Source organism: Xiphias gladius, chromosome 9 (assembly GCF_016859285.1).
Source record: "Xiphias gladius isolate SHS-SW01 ecotype Sanya breed wild chromosome 9, ASM1685928v1, whole genome shotgun sequence".
In the NCBI taxonomy this organism is placed as follows: Eukaryota; Metazoa; Chordata; class Actinopteri; order Istiophoriformes; family Xiphiidae; genus Xiphias; species Xiphias gladius.
The window spans coordinates 9,419,863-9,441,038 of NC_053408.1; the positions used below are offsets into that span (position 1 = coordinate 9,419,863).

The window sequence follows — 21,176 nt, forward strand, 5'->3', positions numbered from 1 at the left end:
TTACAAGCTTTTGCCACTGTTTTGTATGTTACATGTTCGAAAAAACATGTTCTGCAAAGTTGTACAGTTTTTCAGGGCAAGATCTTGCCCACAGTATTGGTCAATTCTGTCAGTGCATTACAAGCAAGATCACTAAAGAAAGATGGAGAGAAGTTTGATGATGAAAGGGCTTTTACGAGATAGGCAGACATACCTTTGGATAGTGAGGACTAAAGTAATTATGAAGAAAAGTTTGAGAGTGACAGTAAAAGGATCCGACCATTAGGTTTGAAAGGTAGGGAAACACATAAGAATAAGACTTTCTACTTGAGCAAATAACTATTAAAAGAAGAATGATATGAAGCAAGAATCAGTCGCTCAATCGGTAAAAGACGCACAAAAGCAAATGTATTTTCTATTTTCGATTCATAGACAGACTATTTTCTATGCCGGCACTCTATTTATCATGTGATGGTTAACTCTCTCACTTCACTGTATGCATTCATTCCTCCACAGAAAATCTTCACATCTTTTGCCAGTAAATAGTAGTGAATTTATTTGCACAACAGAAAATGTATCCAGCAGTAACCAAGTACCTAATATATATATTGCTACTAGCATAGTAATACATTTAACCTCTGCAACGCTGTTCCTGATTTAAGTTCTTTAAGTTGAAGAATCATAAACCAGCTCTTAAGCAGAATAAAAGATTTTTTGTTTGTCTAAAGTAAAAAATTAAAACAACTCTTAAACAGTTCATCTAATCAAACTAGCTAACCCAAAAATTAAGAATTTTAAGGCGCAACAGGATTTGGAATACAGTCTTACTTTTACTTAGAAAATAAGGTTCTTACATTTTAAAATGTAACAGGTTTTCAGAAACATTTCTAATTTTTGTGGCCTAGAGGATGTTTAATGTTGTGCATAGTCATGGTGACTGACATATTGTACACGTATTCTATTTTGGAGGTAACTTGCACAGCACAGGACTCCCCAGCTTTTCACAGGGTATTTGCACAATGATTTTATGCATTATTTTGTCAGTCAAGTCATTGCTTTACAGTTTTTTGTCTAATTTTGCTCAGAAGCTTCTGTTCCTAAGTTTTTTTTTTTTTTTTACCTCCCTCCTGCTTTCACGTAATCAGTTTTTGCAGGTTTTTGCAGCGCTTGCAGTGGGGGGCTGTTACCTCTGCAGTTATTTCTCACAGGAGTCCAACGGTGCTGATACACTCTTCCTCTGCTCTCTTTGCAGCTCTTCTGTCCTCGTGGTGTGAGGAGCTGGGACGCCTCCTCCTCCTCCGTCACCAGAAGAACAGGCAGAACGAGCCTCCGGGAAAAGTGCCCATGCAGCCACCCATGAGCTCCATGAAGCCCAGCCTCTCACACGGGTCAGTGTTCACACTGCTGCGCTTTTTGGCATGTGTGTGAGGTGTGTTTTTGTGTGTGTTGGTTGTGTGAACAGACAGATCGAGCCCTCGGGAAAGCCCTTCCTCTCCACATGAAGCCCAGTGTTCCTTATGGATCAGTGGCCAGACAAACTGCCAGACTAACTGCTTGTAGCACAGTCAGTAGGGACAAACAGTACCTCCTAGCCACTAGTATAAGCAGTTAATAATTACAACACAGTGTTTTTTTGCATTTCAAGACGAAGAATGTGCTTTTGTTTTACATTCCCAGTACTAAAAGCTTTGTCATTACATATCGTTCAGCAAATGCAAATAAACTTACTACGACTATACTGTACAAATATTTGTGCAGTGACACAGAGCACATTTTGTTTTGCCTACATGATGTGTTTTTGTCCGTCCCTTGCAGAGATGGGTCTTTTCCCTACGACTCAGTTCCCTGGCAACAGAACGCCAATCAGCCTCCAGGTTCGTTGTCTGTGGTGACCACCGTCTGGGGCGTGACCAACACCTCACAGAGCCAGGTGAGAGCTCCTACCTGTTTGAGTAAAAGTGTGTCTGAGTGGACTGCATCTGATAGGCTCCTAGTGCTGTAGTTTTAAAATGTTGCTGCAGAAGGTTTGTTATCGGGAAACAGTTGAAAAAGGGGTTTCAGTGGTTTTCAAATTTTATTTTTCTCCAGGATATGTAACTGTTAAGTAATGGAAAATTACTGTAACTTAACTCCTAATGCATGCACTAACAGGCGTGGCTTATAGTAACGATCTCGGAAGTGTAATTTGGTATCCACCACCATAATGTCCTCTACGTATGCTGCAAAGCATTTTGTGGCATTAGCATCTAACAGCCCGAGACCAGAATTTCAAATGGGTTATGAAAATATATGGCCACAAAAACTTCTTTGTGTCACATGCAGAGTAGCCCCGGAAGTTAAAAGTTAAATATACAGTATGAACGAGGTGACAAGTGTCAACCTTTATGAGCTAGGGGAACACAGTTTGACAAAGTTAAATTGGCTGACCTTAATGTGAGTTTTAATGCTGTGGCAGCTGTGACTACTCTTTTCACAAGTTACTTCCAGTTCCATTATTCAGTTTCTATTGTAACAGATTCATATCACCTCTTTACCTCCTAACTCTGGCGGTAACGGCTTTAAAAATGCAGTTTCTTTCTGTTCCACTGGTGAGAAACCTGCAGTCACACATACCTGTTTTCTGATTCTAATTTGTTTTGAACATCATCGTAAAGCATCCAGCGTTTACTATTCCTCATGTTTCCATCTCTGTATGTCTTTGTCCAATAGGTGTTGGGGAATCCCATGGCCAACAATAACAATCCCATGAACCCTGGGGGTAACCCTATGGGCTCGGGTATGTCTGGTAACAATCCTGGGATGAACTCGCCTCAGTTCCCCGGTCCTCAGCAGCAGTTCCCCAACAAAGGCAACTCCAACCAGGGCTACATGCAGCAGGGCATGTATGGACGACCCAACTACCCCGGAGGAGGAGGGTTTGGGGGCAAGTAAGTGGAGAGTGGATTAGTATTGGTCATGCAATAATTAAAAGAACTTCGAAAGGAGTAATTCTCAGTTACAATTATCGCACTCTTCCCGCATGGTGGTCTGAGGTCATCTCATACACATTGTTCTACTTGTCATAGCTACCCAGGAGGGCCCACTGCTGGACCTGGTGGAATGGGCATCCCTCCACACTCCCGTCCTCCTTCAGACTTCACCCAGCCTGCCGCTGCTGCCGCCGCCGCTGCAGTTGCTGCCGCCGCCGCCACTGCAACTGCCACTGCCACAGCAACTGTAGCTGCCCTGCAGGAAACCCAGAACAAGGACATGAACCAATACGGACCGGTAAAAGGCACACAACTGATATCACCTGTGTGATAGCATCTGTGTTTATAATGGAAATTACTACATCAGACATTATTTGGGAGTCTTTTTTACGCTCATTAGCTTTGTCTTTCAGTACTACCATTTTATTAATAGCAATAGTACTAAAATAGGGAGCTGAGAAAATTGGATTTAGGCCTATTGTTGAACAAGGCTAAACCAATGTTCAGGGTGAATAATAAGCTGAAGTAGTAATGGAGCCAAATAGCACACGTATCAATAAAAAGGCTAACAGAGGTTAGAACATTTTTGTCTTCTGTTAGTAGATTTTTGTCTTTGCCACAAAGATGGTTGATTGAACCCATTTTGTCTTCTAGATGAGTTCCTCTTTCCAGATGGGACCAAACCAGGCGTACAACAGCCAGTTCATGAACCAGCCAGGACCCCGCGGCCCTCCGTCCCTCCCTGGGAACATGGGCACAGGCATGAATGCATCCAACATGAGTGGGCCCCCCATGGGAATGAATCAGCCAAGGGGTCAAGGCATGGGGCCTTTTGGGGCCCATGGCCAAAGGATGCCCCAGCAAGGCTATCCAGGACCCCGGCCTCAGAGCATGGGTATGCAGGGCATGAAAAGACCGTACCCAGGGGAGGTGAGTATTAGTGATATGGTGATATGTATTCAGCGCTTTCACTCTCAAGATTTAGCTCCTTTGCTATATGTTGAATATGTTTGTCAACACTGCATGCACAGCCAAACTATGGTGGACAGCAGTATGGACCAAACAACCAGTTCCCTAACCAGCAGGGGCAGTACCCCACACCCAATGCCTCCAGGCCACTGCCATCCCCAAACTACCCCGGGCAGAGGATGCCAGGACAGCAGCTGCAAGGCCAATACCCGCCACCCAGCGGTGCCATGGGCCAGTACTATAAGGTTCAGTATGATTGCTATTTCCCCAAATTTTTACGATTATTTGCAGGGTATCATATGCCATTTTAGTACGGTGTAGGCAGCAGTTTGGTATAAATAATTGTGGTTAATTTGGAGAAGAAAATCATTTTGACCCTGTTTTATCAAATTACAGCAGGAACCACCTTTTAATGGCCAGGCAAATAACTTCTCCGGAAGTGGATATCAGTACAGCCAGGGTAATATGAATGGGGTGAGTCCAATTTTGTATCATTTTTGTTTAATCACATTATCGTACTCTTTACAGTCCTCTTAACCATGATTTACTAATTGATTGTTTTCACTATAGCCACCCAGACCGGTGGGTAACTACCCTCACTCCCCAGTGCCAGGCAACCCCACCCCTCCAATGACCCCAGGAAGCAACATCCCTCCATACCTGTCACCAAATCAGGACGTGAAGCCACCCTTCCCTCCTGACATCAAACCAAATATCACAGCTCTTCCTCCACCCCCAGGTCAGTAACTGGTAAATATCCAATGGAGAAAAAACATGGTTAACTCCTTTAAAAGTTTATGTCTGTCTCACTGGCACATTTCTCCAACATTATAGCCAACCACAACGAGGAGCTGCGCCTGACGTTCCCAGTGCGGGATGGGGTAGTCCTAGAGCCTTTCAGGCTAGAGCATAACCTGGCTGTCAGCAACCACGTCTTCCACTTACGGCCCTCTGTACACCAGACGCTCATGTGGAGGTAAGACATCATGCACTGAATCAAAATCAATCATAGCAGATATTTTACCCGCTTTGACAGCTTCATGAGACAGTAGTTTTTCTTTTCCCCTATTCCAGCTCCCTAATTTTGACAATTGCGATGTTAGGTCTTTTGGGTCTCTTGAAACAGCTGGTGTTAACATTATAAAGAAGTGGCTCAGCTCCAAATATTCTCTGGTTTTTCAAATGCTGGAACTTTTCCAGGAACCAAAACGCTGGTTGTCTGTAAAATACACAATGGCAATTTCTTTTATTTATTAAATTATTTCATTTGATGGTTTTAACAACCGTAATAAGGACAATTTCTCGAGAGCAAGAGAACTTAAACTATGGTTTAAGTGGTTACAGTTCTTGAGATTTGGCAGAAATACAAACATGAATTTGCTAAAACATCTTTTAGTCCCTTATTCAGATCCTTGTCCCAGGGGTTCACAGTACATTTTTTGGAACTATTTGGACAAAAGGCCATATAAGTAATATCCCATGGGATTCCACAGGGTGCTACTCTAGGGTCAGCACCATTTTCCTTTGACATGATCAGCCTTGTTTAAATAATCCATATACATAGACACCCCATCAAATAAAACTGGCTCCATAAAATACTAATGCAACAATTTTTTTTTTTTTTTTGCACAAGCAGCTTGTACTGGAGTTAGCAGTGGAGTTAACGTTGAAAGGGACAACAGTGCAAAGACTGGAAGGGGAAAAAAAACATTTCTGAAAAACATACATAATGTTTCTACCTATAGTTCTGTGGATGACACCCAACTGTACCTCAGTTTAAAGCCCAGCTGTTAACCTTACTGTTTAAATGAAGATTACATGTAATAAAGAGCTAAGTTCCAAGAATTTTCTCAGTTTCTTCTCCCTGATCATTTGACTCTTAGTCAAAAGGTAAATTTAGCTTCACTTAAGAGTCCTGTAGTGAGGAACCAATGGGTTTTCTTCAGTTCAGCTTAACATTTGTCAAGCAGATTGAAAAGGTTGTGCAGGTATACCGTCTGCATCCGAGAATTATTCAAAAAATCGAACCAACATTTTCACCGCTTACTTTGAGAAGGTCAATCATGCATTCATTTTCTATGATTTTTTTGTAATTCCCTTTACTACCTTCCCAAGCAAAAGTCACTCTTATGTCTGCAGCTTATCAAGAGTCTTGTTATGAGGATTCCTTTTGGTGCCAAACTGAGATAGATTACATCATCCTAAATACAGTATAGCCTCCCACCACTAGTTGTCTGTTTGTTTTAGAATTGATTAGAAGGTTAGAAAGGACACTCTTATTATTACATATACTATAACAGGATCTGCAGTAATAAAGTTTATCTGTACAGATGTAGAATCATGTGCCACCAACTGCCATGAAATCAGACTGACAAAACTATTTTACATCAGACACATTTGAATGATTTGTAACAATGGATTGCTGCGGTTTCCCTGATGTGCTACAGAACAGTCCGTACCACTTTCTGATTTATATTTTTCCTTACTTGTTTTTCTCTGCTTGTTATTCTCCAGATCAGACCTGGAGCTGCAGTTCAAGTGCTATCATCACGAAGACCGTCAGATGAACACCAACTGGCCGGCATCGGTCCAAGTCAGCGTCAACGCCACACCGCTCACCATCGAGAGGGGCGACAATAAGACCTCCCACAAACCCCTGCACTTGAAACACGTATGCCAGCCAGGAAGGAACACAATCCAGATCACAGTCACCGCCTGCTGCTGTGTGAGTACAAAAATCTCCGTAACTAATATAAAGAGGTTTATACAAATCCTGACACAAAAAATAGTTGTCGGATAAATAAAAGGAGCTTAGAACAAAATAAAAAATTGATCTGTCAGGTCTTTTGTTATTCTCGATACACATGTTGAAACAATAAAAAGGAGCGTTATACCTATACAACTCAGGAGGATGTTTGTAATAGCGACAGTGATGTTTCTTCCCGCAGTCGCACTTGTTTGTGCTGCAGCTGGTCCACAGGCCCTCAGTTCGCTCTGTCCTTCAAGGCTTACTGAAGAAGAGGCTTCTGCCTGCAGAGCACTGCATCACCAAAGGTATTCACACAAGAACACAGTCACATTTTACTCCCTAAAATCCCGATCATTCTCAGAGTCCTTTCTAACTCAGTATTTCTCTCCTTATGCTTACAAGTTAAGAGGAACTTCAGTAGCGTAGCAGCATCATCGGGCAATGCCACGCTCAACGGAGAGGATGGTGTGGAGCAGACAGCCATCAAGGTTTCCCTCAAATGTCCGATCACCTTCCGGCGAATACAGCTTCCAGCCAGAGGCCATGACTGCAAACATGTTCAGGTAAGCACTACAGGGATAAATAAACACACAGGGAGTCAACAGTCTGATGCCTTCAGGGACAAAGAATTCGAAAATAGTTTGCTGGATAAAAAGCGTGACTGTTCTCTTGTTCTTGCAGTGTTTTGATTTGGAATCATATTTACAACTGAACTGTGAGCGGGGGACATGGCGATGTCCTGTATGCAAGTAAGTTTATCTGGTTTAGATACCTGGCAGTATTTCCCCTGTATATAGTTTTTGACTGTAGTCCACATAACAGTCTCTCAGCATTTTAAGCCCTGTCTATCGTCTCCTCAGTAAAACAGCATTGTTAGAAGGACTTGAAGTGGACCAGTACATGTGGGGAATCTTGAACGCCATCCAAAAGTAAGTTGAGTCAAGAAACAAATTTATAATGCATATAATTTTTCTCTTAATTTCCTTGTATCTTACCCATTTGATTTGATCTGTACTTCACCAGCTCGGAGTTTGAGGAGGTTACCATTGACCCAACATGTAGTTGGCGGCCGGTGGCTATCAAATCTGACATCCACATCAAGGAGGATCCAGATGGACCACTTGCTAAGAGGTTTAAGACGATGAGTCCCAGCCAGATGATCATGCCCAATGTGATGGAGATGATAGCCCAGCTCGGCCCCGGACCGTCACCGTACCCATCACTACCGTCTCAGCAAGGGGGCAACAACAGCGAATACGGCAGCCAAGGTAGAATACAGCTCAAACATGCAATCTCTAAATAGACTTGTATACAAAGTCATTCTACAAAAACTTATGAATTGTATAGAAAGCTTAGAATAACTTTAAGAAATACACACATGTATTTAATGTTTTTTATTTCATGCACTAGGCAACAGTTACCAGGGACACGGGAACTTTGACTTCCCCCACGGCACCCCTGGTGGTACGTCGATGAATGATTTCATGCACGGTCCCCAGCTTTCTCACCCGCCTGACATGCCCAACAGCATGATGACCCAGGACAAGCCACTCTCCCACAACATGCCTGACTCAGTGAGTTCTACCTTGTATCTCTACCCTTATATTTCCGTGTCTTTTCATCACATCTTTCAGCATAGTATGTCACGTTTCTCTGTTTTAACTGTGTTGTTTAACTGTTACACAATTTCTAATTGTGTTTTTAAAAGTGCTATATAAATCAGGTTTGAGTGAGAATATAAGTGTCACGTTGAATTACCATGCAGAATGACCACAGGAAACAACCCTAAAAAATAAGATTTTATGGGTATAAGGAGACATCTGATAGCAAATACTTACTCATGCTAGAAAGGCTTAGCTTGACAAAATAAACCAGACACAGATGTTACGCAATGCGAACTGATTGCTGGCTCCAGCTTAATTTTTACCATACAGACATGAAAGTGGCATCCATCCTCTTGTCTGAGTATCAGCAAGAAAACAAATAAGTGTTTTTCCCAAAATGTCAAACTATTTCTTTAAAGCTAAATTCATGATGGTAAGCTGAAGTAACAGACAGTGGAATCCATTTTGAATGTCACAGAAATTGTGATGGGCGTTTTTCACTATTTTCTTTTATTTTTAAACTAAATAATTCATCGATTAATGTTAAAAATAACTGACAGATTAATCAAAAATAAAAATAACAATTAGTTACAACCTCTGTCTGAATATTTTCACCCTCTCTCTGCAGATACCTCACTCTGCCGGCAATGACCAATCGCATGGTCCATTACAGCAGAGCTTACATGCGTCTCCGCACCCTGGGAGCCAATCAGGGCAGCAGCTACACCACACCGGGCCTCCGCAGCCCTCACGACAAGCTCCACCTCCTCAGCAGCAGCAACAGCAGCAACAGCAGCAGCAGCAGCAGCAACAGCAGCAGCAGCAGCAGCAGCAGCAGCCCGGCCCCAACAACCATCCCCACGGTGATCTGGCCTTCAACCCCTCCAGCAGTTTGGACAGCCAAGCAGGGTCGGACATGCCCGAGCCATCTTTAGATGTGGGTCCTGACATATAGCAGATATTTTTAAAACCAACCTTTAGTAACCTGTGTTCACTAGAATGCCTAACCAAAGTTTTTGTTATCATTCCTTCTTCTTTACAGCTTCTCCCAGAACTTGCTAACCCAGATGAGCTGCTGTCTTACCTGGATCCCCCAGACCTTCCCAGCAATAGCAACGACGACCTTCTATCGCTCTTCGAAAACAACTGAGGCGTTTCAGACACACATAAACTTTTCTGATTGCCTGCAGTCCTGCAACCCAGGGCAGTCGCTCAGTACTTGATAAACACAAAGATGCACTCCCTCTCTCTTCTTCCTCTTGTACAGTTTTCATTCGCCAGCGCAGATTGACTGAAAGAGGTTAAAACTCAAAGACACAGCGGGATGCTCACCCGGTGGCGATACCTTTAAACTGTGCAGCTATACTCAGTTGATGATTTTTTTAACGCCACACACAGGTGTATGTGTGCACATTAGAAACGTGTTGTAGCATTTTTTATTCATGTTTTGTTTCCTTTTGAGAAGAAAAAGGAATTAACTGTAAAACACAGAAAAATAACCGAAAAAACCTGCGCTATCTGGCCAGTGTGCGTTATGTCCATATTGTTATTCCAATCTGAGAGGCCACAGCTTCCTGGTGTCACAGCTCCATTCCCCGACTGGTCTGGTTAGTCGCACTGTTTCGTCCACCACACATCATTTAAAGCACAAGAGATTTTGGCAATGCAAAAAAAAAATTATTTGTCTTTAGGAAAGAAAAAAGGTCAGTTGGATCCGTGTATGTCTGTCCTTGACAAAGTGTTTTTTAAACAATTTTTGCTCTTCTGCCAACATTTTAAAAAAAAAAGAAATTGGGGAATAATCGGCTTCCACTTTGTCTACAATTGTGATACATACATATTTTTGTCAAAAAGAGATATCCCCCGCTTTTCAGTCCTCTAAGGGTTAACAGCTGGAACAGAGAAGATTTTGACCCCACTAAAACAAAAAAAGTTTATATTACATACTAAAAATAGCATATGTGTACTTCTAAATATTGTATAGTTATCATCCTCCTGTACAGAGGAGTGATTTGAATGGAAAAGAAAGGTACAATATGAGAGATTGGGGTTCCTGTGACGATCCTGCTGCGTTTATTGCTTCCTGCCACCACTCCTTCCATGCCATCTGCTCTGCATGAGCCCCAGTGTTGCTCATGTCAGCATTTTTGCAAAGTTGCATCTCTTTCCCTGTTAAATGATGTGCTGTTTAAGTAGTCTACAAAGTGCATGTGTGCCAAGCCCCTGTCTAGTGCTGTTCCAAGTGGTAAAAAAAAAAAAGATAGTGTGGTTTCTTATCAGTTGCTGTTTCCACAGCTCTTTTGTTTGTACGTTTGTTTTTGATTTCTGTCAGATTTAGTATGATTTATTTAACACTAACACTGAAGGGATAATGCTGATATCAGCAATACATTTATCATGTATTTGCTGGATATACTGTATTATGTTTTTTGTTTTTTTTGTTTTTTTTCTTGTTTTTTGTTGCTGCATAATTAAACTATCCATGAATCTTTTGGGAAACTGCTCACCAAAGTTAGAGGGATGAGAATGGAGATGTTTGTGTTTGCTTGGTCCTGTGTCAGTCTGCGAGTGTGTGTGAGTGTGAGAGTGTGTCTGTATGTGGGGGTGTGTTTCTATTGGTGTGATGGGAGGTAATATTGATTTCAAAGATATAGGGGGAGGACAAATACAGTTTATCCATCACTACTGTTCAAGAAGTGGTTTTTAAAGCAGTATTGGTGCAGACCTTTTGCCACATTTGTTTTCAATTTCACTTTTTGAGAAGAGTGCTGTTCAGTATGCAAATGTATTATTTTTTAAGAAATGCTATTGTACTGTAAATATCATTGTGAATATTTTTGTATCATCTTGATAATGTTTGTCCTTTGATCATTAGTCGTCCAACGTAACCACATATGCTCCCAAACTCCCATCTGACCACTGACTTTGTTTGTAACCAGCATACGACAGCTGTCTTGCCTCCTCGTTGTGGGGAGGCCAGTCTAAACGTCTCATAAGCTATTTCCTGCAGGTCATCGTGCTTTCTAGTCACTTTCCTCCCAGTGCACTCTGTCTCGCACCTGTCGTTTAAAGACAGGTGTCCCATTCTTCTGTGGTCTCCTTCCCTGCATCAGCTCAAGGTGATTGTGTAGCATCATTTCAGTTTTTCAGATGTCAAGCTCGGTTTGAAGCAATATTTTGTTTCACGCTCAGATGTATTTGATTGAAAATGATCATTGTTGTCGACTCATAAATTTATGTTGACATTTTATCAGTGATACTGAACAGTAACGGTTTAAAAATATGTGGTATCAGCTGGCTTTCAGTGTAATTAGTGAGCTATGTGAATATCATAATTGTTGCTAATTGTCGATACACAGTGGTATTTTAAAGATATATCACAACCATATTTTAAAGAAATTCATGATATTGTTTATATTTTTGTTATAGAAAAAATGTGGCTTTTTTTGAAGGCACGAGACCATATACACTTTTATCCCCTTTTGCTTTTGGTAAATTATTTTGTACTGGTTTTCTTATTGATCTGTAAGGCTAGAAATCCAATTTCTTTCAACTGTAGCATTATGCTGACTTAACCACCCTGGTTTTGTGTAAACATTATTTTAAATGTCATTTAAGAAATATTATTTGTTCCAATTCAGCACACTGACATGTTGTTTCATATTTACGTCACAAGCAGACATCAAATCAAAAGTCTTTTAACAATCCACGGCTATATTTTCATTTTTTACCATCTGAATTGAAACTTTTGATCAATCCCATGGAAGTCATTATCATTTCATATTTTATTCTTGATTTCAAGTGTACAAGTTTGGTGTATTAGGCTGCACCTCAAATCTGTAGTTGCACAATCACAATAAAGGGCCATATTCTGGGGGAAGTTGTTTCAAAAAAAAAAAAAAAAGGAAAATAAAATCTAAAAAATACAGAGAGGAAGGGCACGTTCATCACTCTGGCCTGGAAAGGATGTTGAGGGCAAGGCTAGGTCAAACGTCCCAAGAATGCCTGTATATATGTAAATGACTATAGAGACATGTGAACAGAAATGTATTCATTTTCCCTGGGAATGTGCATTGTTTCTTCAGAATAATAAAAAGCTTGCAACCCCTCTACTGGAAGTGGCTGAATATGGAAAATGAAACTTGTTAGTTAGTGTCTGTGGGTATCTCAGCATTTTGTTCCCCCTCTGTAATATACTTTCACCTCTTTTGTTAGGGGAACTGGGACAGCTATGTTTTACATGTAATATTTAGCCTAAGTGTTCTAGTCTGTCACCTGCATACTCTGAGGTGCTAAAGCTTAAAAAAAAGAAAAAAAAAGAAAAAAAAAGAGAAAAACAAAAACAAGGTTACAAAGAAAATCGCTTGGTGGGATAGGAGAAAGGCGGTGGGAGGGACGGGTCCAGAAGATTGTAACCAAATCCATAGTTTGTACAATTTTTGATATCATGAACAGTTGGAAAAATGATACAATCTAAGGTGATTCATGCAATGTGGCCATTGTCTCTATGTTTGTACATTGTATGTACAATCATTTCATATTCTAAACTGGTCAGAAAATAAAGGAACTAATTGTGATTTTTAGTCTTGCAGAACTGTATGTAGTTAGACGATGTGACAACCTAATATTTATCTAATAAATATGTATTCAGATGATACATGTATGTCACTGTGGTCTTTTCTCTTGTACGCTTGCATCATGGGAGGACGATCGGGCCTGCTTATCTCCCACAGGCTGTTTATCCAAGCAGAAGGTGTAAATCATGGGCATCAAAATACATCCACATTTTGATTAACGTAGCTTGAGGTCAGCTTGACCTTATGTGGAAAAGATCTTAGCCCACATTAATTAACACAACAGAATAAGGGAGACGAGGTTTGGAAATCTGCTCTTAGGAATTCCGTTGAGCAGTTGTTATGCGATCTGTCACGGAGGAAATTGGAAAATGAAAAAACGATGAGTGAGGAAATAGGTGACTCTTGTATGCTTAGAAAGCCACAGAAATGGAAGGAGCAGAAACTGGTAGAATCATACGTCTTGTGCTTTTCAGACTAAAATAGGACTCAGTGACACCAGCATCACCCTCCCAGGAAAAACTACACATTTTTCACTCACATGCTTACATATTTGAACAAACTTCTTTAACACCATCAATGCAAAAGGAGTAACTTTCTCAATTTCTCTCACAATATTTTAGTTGAACACACACACATATATACTCGCTGAGCACTTTATTAGGAACAACATACCAATACTGGGTAGGGCCTCCCTTTGTTGTCAAAACAGCTTCAAATCTTTGTAGCATTGATTCCACAAAATGTTGGAAACTTTCCTTTGAGTTTCTGATAATGTTGACATGACTGCATCACATCATTTCTGCAGATTTGTCAGCTGCACATTCAGGCTGCTAACCTCCCATTCTACCACGTCCCGAAGGTGCTCTACTGGATTCAGATCTGGTGACTGGGGCAGGCCACTGAAATACACTGAACTCATTGACATGTTCATGAAACCAGTTCGCTTCGTGACATGGTGCATTATCATGCTGGAAGTAGCCATTAGAAGGTGGGAAACTGTGGCTATAAAGGGATGCACATGGTCAGCAGCAATACTCAGATAGGCTGTGGCATTCAGACCGTGGTTGATTGGTGTTAAGAGGCCAAAGGTGTGCCAAGGAAAGATTTCGCTCACCATTATAACACTACCACCAGTCTGGACTGTTGCCACAAGGAAGGTTGGGTCCATGGATTCATGCTGTTGATGCCAAATTCTGACCCTACCATCTGCGTGCCTCATCAGACATCCAAGTTCATCAGACCAGGCTAGGTGTTTCTCTTCTTCAACTGTCCAGTTGTGTGGGAACCTGTGCCACTGCAGCCTCAGATCTCTGTTGTTGGCTGACAGGAGTGGAACCGGCCGTGGTCTTCTGCTGTCGTAGCTCATCCGCCTCAAGATTGGATGCGTTGTTCATTCTGCTTTTCTGCTCACTCACCACAGTTGTAAAGAGTGGTTATCCGAGTTCACCGCAGCCTTTCTGTCAGCTCCAACCAGTCTGGCCATTCTCCTCTGACGTCTCTGAACTGCCTCTTACTGTGTCTTTTTCGCAAAATTCTGAATAAACTCTGGAGACTGTTGTGTGTGAAAATCCCTGGAGATCAGCCGTTTCAGAATTACCGAAACCAGCCCATCTGGCACCAACAATCATGCCACGGTCAAAGTCACTGAGATCATGTGAACATTGACTGAAGATCCAGACCTGTATATACTGGATATTATGCAGTGCACTGCTGCCACATGATTGGATAATCTCATGAATAAGCAGATGTACAGGTGTTCCTAATGAGCAGCTCAGTGAATGTACAGTTTTTAACTATTGTAACTCCCACAACTTGACCACTGTGTACGAATATTTCATGTCATCAATGTTCATCTGATCCTGCTGTCACACGTTGTAGAAATCTAGGCCTCAGATTATAATATTTCAAATTAAACCAGTATTTTAATGATAAAATTGAGATAGAGAGACACTTGTTTTGAATGTTACAGAAACACAAGAGAGAGAGACGGAAAGAAGCGGTGCCTGAAATCACTCCCTATTCGACAAAGTCCCAAGTGTGAAATACATGCATCTTACAGAACAATAAAACTTTCCACAACAGAATGATTAGACATATAGTGTCCGATGTATGTCAATTTCATTTTGCTGACATATAAAATGTAAAAAAATAAAAATAAAAAAAGCTAAAAAAAACCCCCAAATAAATCAGTCAGTTAGGGCACAAAATGATGATTCGTTGGTGTACCTAGCGGTGTTAAATACATGTGTCCGTTTTTGTACAGATTAAAGAAAACAAGCTATAATGACTTAATTTAGAGTTATTTATAGGCTGCTTCTAATTTTCATGCTAAGCTAAGCTAACCACCTGCTGGCTCCAGCTTCATACTTAGCCGACAACTATGCAAAAAGTGTGTATTTTTCGCAAAATGATGAACTTTTTGTTCAAACTAACAATGGCACATGATATTCTTGATTGTTTTGACCATATATGCTTTTATCCCCTTTTGTTTTTGGTAAATTATTTTGTACTGGGTTTCTTATTTGTAAGGCTAGAAATCAAATTTCTTTCAAATGTAGCTCTGTGCTAATTAAAACTTTTACAAGAAATGAAGAGCTTAATGTCGGCAGTGAGTAATGCCGTTTTGGTTTTTTTTGTCTTTCTTTTTAGCCCATACTTGTTTACATTTTGGACAAATCAAACACACGCAATCAGGCGTAATCTCGCGAGATTTTGACCGTAGCCTATTGGAAGGTGTATTTCCGGTTGCATAAGATAAACTTCCTCGTTTGCCATATGTAAGCGTGACTTTTAGCTCCTTGCTGACCCCGGTGGAACAACTGAGCTTCTCCAGCTTTGAAAAAAAAATGTTAGTTTTATCGAACAGGGTAAAGTTATGTTCTCTGGCGTTCACCGTCGCACGCATGTGCAGCAGCGGCCCTGCAGCCGCTAACAAGAACCCGACCGTTTACTTTGACATTGCTGCAGACAACCAGCCTCTCGGCAGAGTAACCTTTGAGGTGAGAACAAAAATAAAAATAAAAAACCTGCCATGCTTTTGCTTTGAGTCTGTTCATGTCTGCTTTCGGCTGCCGTAAGCCCAAAACTAGTCCCGCGTCCCGTTTAATAACATCTGCAGACAGTCGTTGAGTCCGTTTTCCAGGGAACGCTCTGTTCGCAAATGACCCCCAGGCATTTCACTCTTCTCTTTCAGCTCAGCGCCGACGTTGTGCCAAAAACGGCAGGTAAGCAATGATTTTTCTCAAGTCCTAATATAAGTCAGAACGAGGGGCTAATCGTATCAGACCCAAGGAACCTGAATCCTCAATGGTGAAGAGAATGACTGGACAAGACCCTTTCTGCTACTTGATAAACCCTTCAGTGATGATTCAAGCAGGGCTGTCTTCCCAAAAACAAGGCCTGTAAAATATTTCTGTTCAAAGCCTACGGTTTCATTTTTTTTTTTCATCCGTTAATATTATTTCATTTTTATAGCTTAAAAAAAAAAAAGGCCTTATCTGGGAAACCATGTTTGGGCATTAACGTCTTGACAAGCATTGTTCCTGTCCTCGCCAAACTCTTTAGTATGGAGGACAAGCATGGTCCCCCCTGCATGCCAGGACCCTAGAATTCCTTACTGCATGCAGTTTCATTATTTATAAGTCCCTGGATTTGGAAACAAAAAGTGCATAATTCCTTGACCGGAGTGATATCGAGGATACTACAAACCCACATTTTTGTACGTGGAAATCGCTTGATGTATGGTTACTAAGGGCACAGAGTGCAAATGTCCTTCCTTTTTTTTTTCCTCAATAGAAAAATAGACACAGATTTGAGAGAGGCGGCAGAAAAACGTCCATTTCAGAATTACTTTTTTTTTTGCCTCAGTATATCTCCAGGATTATTGAATTCCTGTGTTTATAGGAATTGTTAGAATTAATGGATACACATGTTTTGACTATGGTCACTGGAATAGAAAGCATTTGAGATGGGAGCTGTGTCTCTGGTCCTGGATATGGGAAATATCTGAAATATTTTGATTTAAAACCGCTGGTATAAGGAGGAATTAGCGGTATCCTAAATGGCCCTCTCAAGGTCGAGTGGGAGTGTCTTAATATGTTTCCACATGAAAGTTTGGGTGTGTGTTTATATGTAATTTTACAGTTTGCATGTTAGAAAGCTAAATGTGGTAATTGCACTGATACGCGTGTTGAAACATGGCCACACAGTTTAATCATCAGTATACGCCCTTACATGTTATCAAGAAAACATCAAGCATTTACCCAGTTAAGTCCTGTTGTTCAAGTTTTATGTTTAAAGGATAATAGTTTTCATCACATGCGATTTCTCACACACACATTGCACCTCATTTTCAATAAAGTTATTTGAAGTCTTAATTGAGTATTTTATTTTATTTTATATTTTTTTAAAATTCTTCTTTGCACTTTTTCATATCCAGGGCCTTTTATAGAAAATAAGTGGGCACGCAGAAGTAAACTTTTAACGGTTCAATCATACTGAAAACTTGTTTGCCTTCCATCCTACAAAGTTTGGTGAGGCTAGGAATAATATTTTTTCTAATTATTTATACCCAAACATGGCTTGCTAGATTAGGTGGTTTTGAGAGTATAAACTTTTTTTTAAAAAATATATAAAAATATATATTCATTGTATGTGTGTGTGTGTGTGTGTGTGTGTGTGTGTGTGTGTGTGTATGTATATATATATATATATATATATATATATATATATATATATATATATATATATATATATATATATATATATATATATACATACACACACACACACACACACACAATGAACTACTTCAAGAAAGACAAGCTGAGGCTTTTGGAGCGGCCCTCACAGTCCCCCTGACCTGAACATCATTGAAAATCTGTGGGTAGATCTTAAATGTGCTGTATCTGCAAGACAGCCTTAAAAACATCTCCAGAAAAGAGAGTGGGTGAAAGAATAGAAAGACCACTAGCTGTTCCAAAAGGTGTTTTTGCAACCCATAGTATCGTCCCAAAGGGGAGGTAGGTACTGATTTAACGTGGTGCTCAAACGTTTGCACATGCCACAATTACTGTTTAATTGTGATTAATTCTTTTCAAATGACACAGACGCTTTTTGAAATAGTTGCCGATTAGGTTCCTGTTAACTGGTTAATCAATTAATTGACTAATCGTTGCATGAAGTAAAGAAAACTGATTCAGTCTAGCATGCCAACTTTCAGTAATTGACGTGTTGATATGTCTGGACGTCTTGTTTGATACCCAATTTATTTAAAGAGAAAAAAAAAGAGAGCAGGGAAATAATGGATTGAGATTTTTATTTAATCAAGAACCCAATGACTAACTAGCTAACTAGTCGGCTGATCAATTAAGAAAGAGGCAGTCGTCCATTGAAGTATCTGCTGGGGACCCATCCTAAAACTCCTAGAGTTCACTGGCCTGTAGGGATCGTCAGAGGGAGAATCTGACACACACTCTCTTCCATAGAAAACTTCAGGGCGCTGTGCACAGGCGAAAATGGTTTTGGTTACAAGGGATCGACTTTCCACAGGGTGATCCCTCAGTTCATGTGCCAGGTAGGCTTCTCTCTTTCTCTTTTGTGTCCTTTTTTAATTGTCCAGTGCGCTGTTACAGTGTGATTAGTGATGCGTTTTTTGTTTCCAGGGTGGCGATTTCACAAACCACAATGGAACTGGAGGGAAGTCTATTTATGGATGGAAGTTTCCTGATGAGAACTTCAAACTGAAGCATACTGGACCTGGTAATTATTCTCTACCCCATTGTTTCTTTGCACACTGGCAATGAAGATGATGGAGAAAGCAACGCTGGCTGGTTTGTTTAGTCCAGGGATTCCACTGCCCGTGGACTTTCAGGAAAAGCAGCATTTGCAGAGGCATATTCCAGATGAGGAGAATCTAGGAATTTGATCAGTTGTCCCAGAAGGTCTGGCAATTTTAAGCGAATTTTTGCAAACCAAACTGTGACGTGATTATCACAGAATGTATTTTCCAAACTTGATTCATGCATTCAGGCCAAGGCTGCTTGTTTATTTATTCAAACAAATATAAAATAAAGTTCCTCTGGGACATTAGTACAGGGCAGAGCTACATGAAGTGCAGCAAGAAGGCAGACGACTTAATGGATAACTACAGAGTAAAATTAGATTTAAAAAGTACAGCACAGTGTGATACTACAGGACAGTAAAATAATAAGAGCTGGTAGTTTTCAGTTCTTCTCTTCACAGGAAGTGTTTGAAACCAGCTGGTGAACACGTGTCCTGAGCCAAAAATAAAAACATGGCAGACAAGTACGGAATGCATATTGTGGACATATGGCAGCACTAAAAATATTAAGTCATTTAAAAGTGATGATTTTTTTTTTTTTAATACATCAGTGCCTTATTATATTATTGTGGCCTATTTTTAGATGGAAATGTGTATTTCCCACACTGTTTGTCATTGCGACATGATGCTTCTCACTCATTTTCACCACCAGGTGGCAGCATTGTGGCAATAGTGTTCAAACAACATGTCAATAATGAACTTTGTGTGGTTAAAATGATGACAGATGTCTCCTTAAATTGGCGATATTATTTCAGTGTGCTAATTTTTTAATGTAAGTAATTGATCCTCGCATCATATTGATCTGTTGCATAGATTTGTGACTTGTGATTTCATACATGTCAAAGTCTCTCCATTCTCCAAAGCTCAGGTGAAAACGTGCTCTGCATTTATGTTTTGTAGATTTGAGCAGACTGAATCTGAATTTGTTGCATTGTAGGGATCTTGTCCATGGCCAATGCTGGACCCAACACCAACGGATCCCAGTTCTTCATCTGCACCACTAAAACAGAATGGTATGTACTGACAAACACAACATTATAGAGGCTGGTGCGAGTGTAATGTAGTTATTCTTATACGTTTCTAGGATTTAATTAATGTCTGTCACTGGCTTCCCTTTAAAGATATCCGTACAAAGCAAAATTTGCTGTCGGGAATACTGCAGACCCTAATATAGAATATTGTAACGGGATAATTATTCTCCTTTTTCACACAGTGTCAGTTTCACCGAATAACTGTGCTCACATTTCAAAATGTGCACTACTAATGTGGAAGCATTGGTAGATTTGCCCTTTCAAAGTAAAGATCATAACAAAAGTTGAATATGAAATTACCTTTATAATTCTGCAAAAACAACAACAAAACAAAAACATCGCAAACAGAACCACATTATTAAGGATTTCGAAGGACGAAAAGCAGGAGGAATTCCTGTGATTTTTAAGTGTGACCAGGCAAACTAACTTGGTGGTGGTAATGTACAGCTCGGACACTGCTAACATTAACATCAAAGTCTCAAACCACTTGGAAAAAGATGATAATTACTCTGATGCAGTTTTCGTACATTTTAGATTGAGCATTGATGTCCATGTACCTGTTTAAGCAATAGTGCACGATGACAGGGATCTGAACAGAAAGCACTCAAATCCACCGGCAGAGGCTTTACAGTCTCTTTTATATTATATATATATAATTTATTTATATATTTTATTTATTTATTTATTTTATTTTAATATGGGTGTAGTAGTGTCCAGTTATTGTTAAAATTATGTTTCATAGGGTTTTTTCCCCACCCTGCTGAGAATAAAATTCCTAAATGGCCTAAAATAGCACAGTAATTGCAGAAATAGTGGCATCACCCTGCACAAAGCCACAAGTGAGACTCAGTTGGGTGCATCATGGATCGTCTCACTGTCTGGGGAAGTGATAATAAACTTTGTCTTTCTTCACTCAGGCTGGATGGTAGGCATGTTGTCTTTGGCAGCGTGAAGGAGGGAATGGATGTGGTCAAGAAAGTGGAGTCTTTCGGTTCACGGTCTGGGCGAACCTCCAAGAGGATCACTATCACAGACTGTGGAGAGCTCAAGTAGACTCCATGAGTGCAGTGGACACAGTCCTCGTCTCATCTCCTGCTGTATTTTCAATGTGAAAGTCTAAGTGAAAGAGGCTCTTTCTTCAGTCATGGAACAGTGCGCCCTACCTTTCTTTTCCAACAATAGATAATCTCCAGAGTCACGCTCAGTTTTTCTGTTTTTACTTGAATTATGTAGCAATTAAGGCACTAACCTGTGCCATGCTATAAAATGTGAACTTGTATCATGCGACGTTCTGTCGTATTTGAAAGAGATCTATTAATTCATTAACATTCATTTAAACTGGCTTGGAAAGGGGCAGTTATTTGCAAAAAATAAAAGCAATTTTTTTCTAAATATAGTAAACTTGTTCTTGCCATTTGTTTTTTAGACTGAATGGACCTAGATGTCAAAGCATTAG

General features: G+C 40.3%; 2 protein-coding genes across 7 annotated transcripts in view; both read left to right on the plus strand.

The window, feature by feature from the left end:
- LOC120794469 (zinc finger MIZ domain-containing protein 1-like) overlaps positions 1 to 9,947 on the plus strand; it is a 112,824-nt gene extending 102,877 nt beyond the window's left edge. For 3 of the 6 annotated variants that reach the window (XM_040135569.1, XM_040135571.1, XM_040135573.1), the window contains 18 exons: positions 1,232 to 1,367; positions 1,795 to 1,909; positions 2,689 to 2,906; positions 3,045 to 3,246; positions 3,603 to 3,878; positions 3,971 to 4,162; positions 4,314 to 4,391; positions 4,488 to 4,656; positions 4,752 to 4,893; positions 6,432 to 6,642; positions 6,866 to 6,971; positions 7,069 to 7,229; positions 7,348 to 7,415; positions 7,527 to 7,595; positions 7,690 to 7,934; positions 8,077 to 8,240; positions 8,899 to 9,207; positions 9,313 to 9,947. In XM_040135569.1, coding sequence (XP_039991503.1) covers positions 1,232 to 1,367; positions 1,795 to 1,909; positions 2,689 to 2,906; positions 3,045 to 3,246; positions 3,603 to 3,878; positions 3,971 to 4,162; positions 4,314 to 4,391; positions 4,488 to 4,656; positions 4,752 to 4,893; positions 6,432 to 6,642; positions 6,866 to 6,971; positions 7,069 to 7,229; positions 7,348 to 7,415; positions 7,527 to 7,595; positions 7,690 to 7,934; positions 8,077 to 8,240; positions 8,899 to 9,207; positions 9,313 to 9,420 — 2,969 coding nt within the window. In that variant the 3' untranslated portion in view covers positions 9,421 to 9,947. The remainder of the gene's footprint in view (positions 1 to 1,231; positions 1,368 to 1,794; positions 1,910 to 2,688; positions 2,907 to 3,044; positions 3,247 to 3,602; positions 3,879 to 3,970; positions 4,163 to 4,313; positions 4,392 to 4,487; positions 4,657 to 4,751; positions 4,894 to 6,431; positions 6,643 to 6,865; positions 6,972 to 7,068; positions 7,230 to 7,347; positions 7,416 to 7,526; positions 7,596 to 7,689; positions 7,935 to 8,076; positions 8,241 to 8,898; positions 9,208 to 9,312) is intronic. The other 3 variants (XM_040135570.1, XM_040135574.1, XM_040135572.1) reach the window with 2 other exon arrangements.
- Positions 9,948 to 15,576: 5,629 nt separating this feature from the next.
- Positions 15,577 to 21,116, plus strand: ppifb (peptidylprolyl isomerase Fb). Its single transcript, XM_040136147.1, has 6 exons — positions 15,577 to 15,846; positions 16,041 to 16,071; positions 18,334 to 18,422; positions 18,511 to 18,607; positions 19,627 to 19,702; positions 20,638 to 21,116. The coding sequence occupies exons 1-6, from the start codon at positions 15,694 to 15,696 to the stop codon at positions 20,771 to 20,773; spliced, it is 582 nt and encodes a 193-aa protein (XP_039992081.1). The 5' UTR covers positions 15,577 to 15,693; the 3' UTR covers positions 20,774 to 21,116.
- The last annotated feature ends 60 nt before the right edge of the window (positions 21,117 to 21,176 follow it).

Excerpts from the sequence above, each read along its gene's own strand:
- ppifb (XM_040136147.1), top strand. The coding sequence starts at position 15,694 with ATGTTAGTTTTATCGAACAGGGTAAAGTTATGTTCTCTGGCGTTCACC. Across the intron at positions 15,847-16,040 it reads TCGGCAGAGTAACCTTTGAG|CTCAGCGCCGACGTTGTGCC; the intron begins GTGAGAACAAAA and ends CTTCTCTTTCAG. Across the intron at positions 19,703-20,637 it reads TGCACCACTAAAACAGAATG|GCTGGATGGTAGGCATGTTG; the intron begins GTATGTACTGAC and ends TTCTTCACTCAG.